Source organism: Cynara cardunculus (genome assembly GCF_001531365.2).
Source record: "Cynara cardunculus var. scolymus isolate 2C chromosome LG 14, CcrdV1, whole genome shotgun sequence".
NCBI classification, from domain to species: Eukaryota; Viridiplantae; Streptophyta; class Magnoliopsida; order Asterales; family Asteraceae; genus Cynara; species Cynara cardunculus.
The window spans coordinates 5,618,699-5,628,346 of NC_037541.1; the positions used below are offsets into that span (position 1 = coordinate 5,618,699).

Here is a 9,648-nt window from a genome sequence, read left to right on the forward strand (position 1 = left end):
TGCTTTGCAGATAGCCCGGAGTCACCGCATTTGAACCTCCATGGCCACAAGGGGATTTTTATTCCTCCTTGGATTTGAACATGAGACCTCCTGGTACTTTTGATCTTTGGAGCCAAGCTCAAACCAATCAGGCACCAACCTTATGGTTTCATTGTTACAATATTATTATTATTACAACAAAAGTGTTCAATGATACTAGCAACATTTAGGGGATACAGACAAATATAAGATGACTATAAATTGTTGACAAATACTAATTTACTTTCTTTTATTTTAATTTTTGTTATTAAAGCATGGATGTTCCCCTTTGAACCCATTTTCAATGTTTACTCTTCTCAATAGGAAATCACTTATCCTTCTGTCATTACCAAGGTACGTCGTTAACAGAAGTTAGTGTCGTTTTACACAAAAACCCCAAACGGAGGAGCAAGCTTGAAGTTCCAAACACACTCTTCAATGGCAACGCCAAGATTTCCCCTTAAAAACTCTTGGATTCTCAATAAATGTCCCTAATAACTCCAAGGTTCGACTTTAATGAAGAGAGAGGGGGGGGGGGTTTGTTAAAATGCTCAACCTAGGTCACACTACTAAAAAAAGGACTATTATCGACGGATATTATCGACAGAAAAAATCTGTCGGTAATCGCCAGCGGATCCTATTAAAAAAAATATATTTGTAGATACCAACGGATTTTAAATATATTATTAATTACCGATGAATTAATTAATTAAAAAAATAATAAATAAAAAATCTGTCAGTAATCCGTCGTTAATTACTGACGGAATCCGTCGGTAATTAACGACGGATTACTAACGTATTATTTATTTTCTTTTTGTTAATTAATTAATCCGTCGGTAATTAGAACCCGTTGATAATTGAAGATGGATTTTTTATTTTCTATTTTTTTAAAATTAATTACCTCGTCGGTAATTAGCTGCGGATTGTTTAATTTTTATTTTTCCAAGGCATAAAAATTAAAGAAATAATCATTTAGTTTTAATTTATTTTTAACTTTTTAATATTTTTTTTCACAATATAAATACAAATATATGTTAAAAAAAATGTATGTGTATTTTTCAAATCCGTTCGTAATTACCGAGGAATTATTATTTTTTAATTAATTAATCCGTCGGTAATTAGCAACAGATTATTTAATTTTTTATTTTTTTCAAGACATAAAAATTAAAAAAATAAAAGTTTAATTATTTTTAACTTTTTAATATATTTTTTTCCCAATATAAACACAAATATATGTTAAAAAGTACATGGGCATTTTTCTTTCAGTCAAAAAAGTTTGTAATAGTCATTGAAACTCATGAACACCCAATATAGTTAATTAAGAGTCAATGAAGAACATGAAGATCCAATGATGTTGATTAACAGTCATTAAAAGGGTGTTTACTTTTGACTTAATTAATCAGCTTAATGATTGTTTTGGCTTATTTGCACAGCTATATATGGATGTTTACTTGCGGTTTAATGATAAATATATGGGCTTATTTGCACAGTATTGAAGGGATGTGTTGTCCCCATTAAGCCAAAATATTGACGAATATGCCCTTATTAAAAACAACACACTTCTTTAAAAAAATTGACGCCTCCTTCTTCCAACGCTTCCCTTCAAAGTTCAAACCCTAGCCACAAAGAAAACGTTCTCCTTCCCATCGTTGTTGTTCGTTTCCGACGACCAGTGACCCCGTCGCTGCACCTCCTCCGTTGCTGCACCTCCTCCATCCCTGCTCCTCCTTCGTCATTCCTACCTTACGATCATCGACTTTGCTCTGTTCCACCTACAGTCGATCTTGGCATCTCTCAGGCGATCATCGACTTTGCATCATCGCCTACCTCCGGCGACAGTCTATCTTTATCTCCAACAGTATACATTTTTCCTCCCCCATTGCACCGTTGATGACAAGAACAATCTTCGACCGAAGAGCCGTAAGCAAATATAACATGTATCAGGAATTGATCCAAGCTACTGTTGTCTTTGTGTGGATTATTTTGGGTATTTTTAGGTTTTGGTTTGAAGAACAATAGTTTTTCTTGTTTGATGAATAACAACCTTTTGTTTTGATTTTGATTCGATTCTTGTAGCATTAGCTTTTTTTTATGTTTAAATGGTTTGATTATTATGTTTTGATAATTTGATGTTCAAATGTTTGATTATTATGCTTAAATGTTCAAATAGTTTGATAGATTGGTAGCTTTTTGGTTTGATGAACAATAGATTTTTTGTTTGAGTTTGATTGAATTGCTGTAAAGTTCAAACATGTTTGAGGGGTAGATTGGTCAGTATTATCATTTAGACGACTGATTCAGATAAAAAAGTACACAACAAGTTTTTATCTAGATAGACAAATTTATGCATACAAAACTTAATGGAAAATTTGGTAAATAGCCCTAAGTCTAATACGAATTATCAAAGAACAGTACAATTCATAAAGAGTTGCTAAAGCCCATGAAGGCCCAATCAAGTTTTTTAAAGAACCACTAAAGCCCATAAAGGCCTAATAGTTCATTAAGAGCCATTATAACCTGTCAAAGGGTTATAGATTTCATTAAGAGTCACTGAAACACATGAATGACCATTACACATCAATCATTTAGTAATTATTTTTAACCATAAAACTATGTACCATCAAGGCCTGTTATCGTTCTAAAAGTTGTTAAAGCCCATTAAGACCGAATCAAGTTCATTAAGAATCACTGAAGCCCATGAAGATCCAATACAACTTATTAACAACCACTTAGTCCTGTATGATCCACCTAGGGACACTGGAGTTCATCAAGAGTCACTAAGTCAAATATGACCCACCAAGCTCATTAAGGCTCAATACAATTTAGTAAGTATGTGTAACTTAGTGTATGAATGTATGTATAACTCGGTAATCCGTTGGTAAAATCTGTCGGTAATCCATCGGTGATTCCATTTCCCATGGCCTTTTTACCGACAGACTTTCACCAATGGATTACCGACCAGATCTAGCTTTTAGTGATGGATTACCAACGAATTTGTCTGTCGAGGATAGTCCTTTGTTTTGTAGTGTCAATTTTCTGCTTAAAAGCATATCTATGCCAGAATGCGACCTTGGTCGCGGCTAAAACCGCGCCCAAAGTTGCCCTACATCAAAATCATGTGTAAACAGTCCTAATGCGGGTTATGGTGTGGCTAAACCCGTATGCCAGCCCGCATTGCCCACTGTTTTGACTCTCAAGGGCCTCTTTCTTAAGACTTAGCACAAAAACCAAACCATAATGTTTCTGAGCAATGTAACTTGACAAAAGAGAATTTAGTGATTAAATTAACACACATAACACAAATGCAATGAAAAGTCCAAAATTCTGGGTGTTACAGAGAGGAGAGCACCGGATATGAAGCCGATCTAGCTGCATGCATAAATTTATGCGTAGATTTCTTCCCTCCCCCTCCTATAACTAGTTACTTATACGAACATAGCTTTTAACCGAATGACTTGTTTTTGTTTATTGGTAATCCGATATACAAACGTTATGCATAACTTATACAGGATAATATGTGAATTTTTAATTATTAAGAAAATCATTATCACCAATCTGAATTTTCGACAAAAAAGAGTCGGCAATAAATAACAGTTTTCAACCTTCGGTAATCATATCGGTCACTGATTTCAGCTTTCGGTAATTTGGCGATAATATCATCCTTCAGTAACCCTTCACTGAATTTAAGTTTTGGTAATCCATTGTTGAAAGGGTTTTGTTGCAAATTCTTCCATTTTGTACGTAACAGTCTGGATTGCTTTACTCCTCGGTAATCCATTGGTGATATTCTTTGGCAATCTGTGGGTGAAATATTTACCCACAAAGTTCTTTTGACAGACTTTTCAACGACAAATTAAATCACCAACGATATCGATTTTCACCGACGGATTGCTCTAAAGATTCTTCCTTCGGTAAAAGCGTTTTAAAATTGAAGTGAATTTAACCGAAAATATGTAATTGGTATGTGTATATTTCTAGATCCATATATGATTTAAAAAACTTAAAATTACAATTTCGTTTAAATGCTAATGGCTTGAAAGTGACCTTTCGCAAATCCTATTTTGAGTTTTAACTTTCGAAAACAGTAAAAAGAAGTTCATGAAAATGCTTGATCAGGTCTACAACAGTTGCGAGGACTTCCTTTTAGTTTTTGTAATTAATAGAGTAATTTTTTTTATTAATCTGGATATCCAACCCGTTATGCAAGCTGACTAATCCAGGGCGACCATCTGCTTTGCAGATTGTCCGGAGTCACCCCATTTAAACCTCTGTGACCACAAGGGAATTTTTATTCCTCCTTGGATTTGAACCTGAGACCTCCTGATACTTTTGACCTATGGAACAGTCAAGCTCAAACCAATCAGGCACCACCCTTGTGGTTTGATAGAGTAATTTTAAAAACTGTATTAGAAAATTATAAATTCAAATAACTTCTAGTCAAAAAGAATTGATCGATATTTAATTAAATTGTGGTCATGTTTTCTTAAAATTTTCCATATCATTACTACTCATACGATATTATACATATACATGTTACATGCTTTTTTAAAGAGATGAATTATTATGGAACCTTTTACGTTTGTACAACCAATACAACTCAATTTCAACCGTACGTCCATTTAATTTGATAAATATGTGATTTTATAAAAGTTATGATTGTTTTTTGATATAAAGTATTGATCATAATTAATGAACCCTAATCATCTTTCATAAATATTCAAATCAATATAAATAAACTCTCATCATTTTTATAAATATCTCAATTAATTGAGTTGCATTGGTTGTACAAATGTAATGGTTTGCATTTGGTTCTTCTGCAATTGTCGAGTACTTTTCATCTGCATGCAGAAGTCCTTATACAATATTAGTTTGTATCAAATTAATCTATGGACCTATATGCTGGTCTCCAATTGATGATCAATCTTGTTTACAGTACAGTGCAAGTAAACAATTAATGGTATGGTTTGAAAAGGAAAAACATTTACGAGGATGCGGATGCTATAAAAGTCTGTATTCATGACGTTGGAAGTAGGAAGAAAATTTGGATGACTGAATTGATGTACGTAAAACAAGGGATTCTTGGTTAAAATGTTTACAGAATCGAAAAAACCATCATAGTCACTGCATAACGCTGCATATATACTATATATATATAACGCATACGTGATGATTAAGTGTATTGAAAACGACCATGCAGGTACCTCCAATGAGTAGTTCTACTCATACGCTAAAGAGGCTTTTAATTTCATCTATCAATGTGTTATACTGCTACTTTTGCGGTGACTATATTAATGACTGTATCTATAACCCTTTATGTATATGTGCTCAAAAATAGAAACGTTTACACGGGGTATACGTACATTTAGACTTAATAGTGTATGTAGGTTAGTTGCTTGCTACTCGGGGTTTTGGACTATCAGTAATACATGTATGGTTAATATATATATGGTGGTTTTCCGAATCTTTCTTGAAAAAGTTGATGATTATGCAATCTATACATTTATACTTGTTTCGTGGCTAAAGATTTGTTGAAGATTATCGCAGAATCAAATGATAACAAAATGGGACCAGAAACCCAAATACTAAAACAGTGTAAGGGGTCATTTGTCATGATGCGGTCTTACTTGGTTCACCAAAAATACGTATTTGTTCGACAAAATCTGTGATTTCTTACATTATCTTGATGTAATTATGTCGGTATTTAATTACTTGCTTGCAATTTAACTACAGGTTTATGTATAATATAAGATAATTAATAAAGTATTGTATATATGGAAGAACAGTGGGTGCGACCCCATGGCCATGGATCTTCTCGATTCTCTCTCATTCTTGTTCTAGTTGTTGCACGAGGAAAATGAGAGAGAGAGAGATATTTGAAGATAGCGGTGGTTTCAGATGTGGTTTTCTAAGAGATTTTAAGGTCGAAGGTCGTAGTTAAGATGTAGGCGTGCCTCCCGCTGCCTTCGCCATTGGACCCACTCCTTCTTATTCAATTACTTCTTCTTGGGACCCCCCCTGGTCCTAACAACACCCTCTCTCTCTCTCTCTCTCTCTCTCTCTCTCTCTCTCTCTCTCTCTTTCTATGGTTTTGGTGTTTAGGTGGTTGGTTGTTTTCTAAGTCGCAGACCCTACACTAAAAGTAGCAACACACAATGCCCACAACTCCCAACTCTGCTACCTCATTATGATCATTTCTTACCCTACTTCACCATCCAATTTTTAATTTTTTACAGTGTGAATTCCATCGGGTGAGTGTTTATCATACAAACGCAAACGGGTTAAAATGAAAGTTTAGGGACCCTTATGCCATCATATACACCAAAAGGTTTCATGCGTTGAGTTTATTTGGACCCATCTCCCTCCTCTTCTATATAAATAATCATGTCCTTGCAACCACTTTTATGCACTCCACGCCTCTCTATCTTTTTGCTATCATTCTCTCTCTTTAATTTCTCTGGTAATGTCTGAAGAGGAAATGAATTTGTCTGTAAACGTTAATGGCCAGTCTAAGGTGCCTCCAGGGTTTCGGTTCCATCCCACCGAAGAAGAGCTTCTTCACTATTACTTGAGGAAGAAAGTTGCTTATGAGAAGATTGATCTTGATGTTATTCGTGATGTAGATCTTAACAAGCTTGAGCCTTGGGATATACAAGGTATGCTACGTGTATGATTAATCAAGTAAGATATTCATTTGTATCCTTTATGAAAGATTAATTGTATATGCATGTGGGTTTTGGCAGAGAAGTGCAAAATAGGATCCACCCCCCAAAATGATTGGTACTTCTTTAGCCACAAAGATAAGAAGTACCCAACAGGGACCAGAACCAATCGAGCCACTGCTGCAGGTTTCTGGAAAGCTACTGGCAGGGATAAGGTCATCTACAGTAGCTTTACAAGAATTGGTATGAGGAAAACACTTGTGTTCTACAAAGGGAGAGCACCTCATGGCCAGAAATCTGATTGGATAATGCATGAATACAGGCTCGATGATAACACAGTAGTTACTACCCAAGATGCCTGCGTAAGTTTTTAATTTGGCCTTGACGTTATTAAATTCTAAATAATTGGAGTTCCATCACTTTTGATCAAATTGGACTTTCGACTCTGGTACGTATTTTCCAAATTTGAAAATATGCTTTAACAAGAAGATTTCTGTTTAATCGAATATTTTCAATGGATTTTGACGGTAAATATAGCCCATTTAACATCAAATCAAGTAAGAAATACCAGTTTTAGATTGCAAAAAAGTCAAAAACTACGTAACTGGTTTTCCAAAGGACTCCACCAACCTGATTGGAGTTTTGACTTGTAATCCATGCTCAAAATCTGTAACATGATTTGTTTTTATATTATTTAAGAATCTTTTTCTTAAAAGCTTGCTGTACATCCATTGATGAAGGATCCTTGATTAATATGATGATTTTTTTGATTCAGGGTTCTAACTTGTGTGATTCTACTCAAGAAGATGGGTGGGTGGTTTGCCGTGTTTTCAAGAAGAAAAATTACCACAAGGCGCTAGAGAGCCCCCAGAGATCGATATCAGCCTCCATGGATTCAAGAACCCAGTTGCAGTCCTTAAACAAAGATGGTGTTCTTGATCAATTACTTGTGTACATGGGAAACGGTAGGTCTTGCAAGCAAGAAATCGAATCTCTTACCGCAAACCAGAATGCTATGCAGCAATTCGTTAGCCCTATTAATGACAGATTCTACCACCTTCCAAGGCTCGAAAGTCCCACCATGACCCTCTCACCTCACGACAGCTCTGCCTCAGCCAGCTTCGATCAAGGCTTGAGTTTCAAGCCGCATATAAACGACTTCCTGACAGAAGCCGGACAACCAAGAAACGCAGATACTAGCCAGCTGGTAGACGACCATGACTCAAGAGAGCGTCTTGATAATTGGGCAGATCTTGAGCGGCTCGTGGCTTGTCAGCTGAATGGACAAGTAGACTCTTCAAAGCAGATGTACACTTGCTATGGCGAACCAAACGAAGAGTTCTGTTTCCCACTTGACCATGATGAGCCAGCTGGAGCACCGCAGCTCTGTGATTCAACCACAACGACTAGACCGAACCAAGCCACGTATACAAGTGAGATAGATCTGTGGAGCTTTGCTCGATCATCTTCATCTTCTTCATCCCCGGATCCGTTATGTCACTTGTCAGTATAAAATTAAACGTACGTAGAGGTTAAAACTGTGAAAGATATGATACAACAACTGAATAATATAAAATAATATAAAATAGGGTTTAGGGTGGTGCATGAATTGACCAATTGCAACGTGATTGATGGCTAGGTAGCATATGGGCTGGGCAGAAACATTCTATACACACATATTATATAGAAAAGGAATGAATAAGAATCCGTGAATAAAGGTATATGTTTGTATGTATGTATTGGTGATGGATTTGTGGGGTGCACAATAACCATGCATATGTCTAACATATCATCATGTACATGTACATATACATATATATATATATATATATAACTGTTGCGATATAAGCTAGCTTGATCATGAATGTACGACAAGACACTCTGTGTATGTATATGTTTGTAAAATGATTGATGGTTGATTTAATGAGACGAGGTTGGTCCCATGAAAAGGCTTCACTAGCTAGTAAATGTTCAGCTCGTATATATAAAAAGGTGTATGAAAAGTCGACCACCTTTTTTCCAATTGATATGAAGGTATACCACTAACAAAGATAGGATTATCCCCTCCAACCTTCCACATTCGCTTTGTTAGCTACTTTTCTGTCTCTTAATTATCCATCGTCATCAACATTCATATATATATATATATATATATATATATATTATATTATATAGATTGGTTATTATATAACTCTTTACATTTGTACAACCAATATAACCTAATTTCAACCATCCATTTAATTTGATGAATATGTAATTTCATAAAAGTTTTGATTGTTTCCTAATATAAAGTATTCATCATAATTAATGAACCATATTCATCTTCCATAAATATTTAAATCATAATAAATGAACTCTTATTATTTTCATAAATATTTCAATTTATTGGGTTGCATTGATTGTACAAATGTGATGGATTGTATTTGAAACAAACTATATATATATATATATATATATATATATATATTTCTTGCTATTTTTCGGATTTTAAATTATCACAAGTATCTTGATCGATCAAAGCATAACATTATGATCAAAACTGGTCAATGCCTGGTTTCTTTAATGTGTGTGTGTGTATATATATACATACATACGAATGAAAAGAGGAGGTGTGTCGTCCATTTGAACATGATTACATTTCTGTTAGACAACTAACCCACCACACCCAACTCCACTAGCTGCGTCGTACCAATCACAAATGTTGCTCATAAACGCTTTTAAGTTTATATTTTGTAACACAATCCCACTTTGTTTTAAGGAAACACACATTAGTAAATTATATATATATATATATATATATATATATATAGAGGGATGTTATTCTACACCCTTTGTCATTCCTACACCCTATACAACCCTCATCTCAACCATTCAATTTTTAATCAATTAATTGTTTCCTAATATAAATTATTAATCATAATTAATAAACTCTATTCATATTCCATAAATATTCAAATCATAATAAATGAAC

General features: G+C 34.6%; 1 protein-coding gene across 1 annotated transcript; it reads left to right on the forward strand.

Moving 5' to 3' along the window:
* Positions 1 to 6,475: 6,475 nt before the first annotated feature.
* Positions 6,476 to 8,244, forward strand: LOC112527003 (NAC domain-containing protein 43-like). The gene is made up of 3 exons (XM_025137470.1): positions 6,476 to 6,671; positions 6,759 to 7,039; positions 7,453 to 8,244. The coding sequence occupies exons 1-3, from the start codon at positions 6,479 to 6,481 to the stop codon at positions 8,188 to 8,190; spliced, it is 1,212 nt and encodes a 403-aa protein (XP_024993238.1). The 5' UTR covers positions 6,476 to 6,478; the 3' UTR covers positions 8,191 to 8,244.
* The last annotated feature ends 1,404 nt before the right edge of the window (positions 8,245 to 9,648 follow it).

What these genes read in the sequence shown, in the direction of transcription:
- LOC112527003 (XM_025137470.1), top strand. Translation starts at nt 6,479, where the DNA reads ATGTCTGAAGAGGAAATGAATTTGTCTGTAAACGTTAATGGCCAGTCT. An exon ending in TGAGCCTTGGGATATACAAG is followed by an intron (nt 6,672 to 6,758) that starts GTATGCTACGTG and finishes GGGTTTTGGCAG; the next exon opens with AGAAGTGCAAAATAGGATCC. An exon ending in TTACTACCCAAGATGCCTGC is followed by an intron (nt 7,040 to 7,452) that starts GTAAGTTTTTAA and finishes TTTTTGATTCAG; the next exon opens with GGTTCTAACTTGTGTGATTC.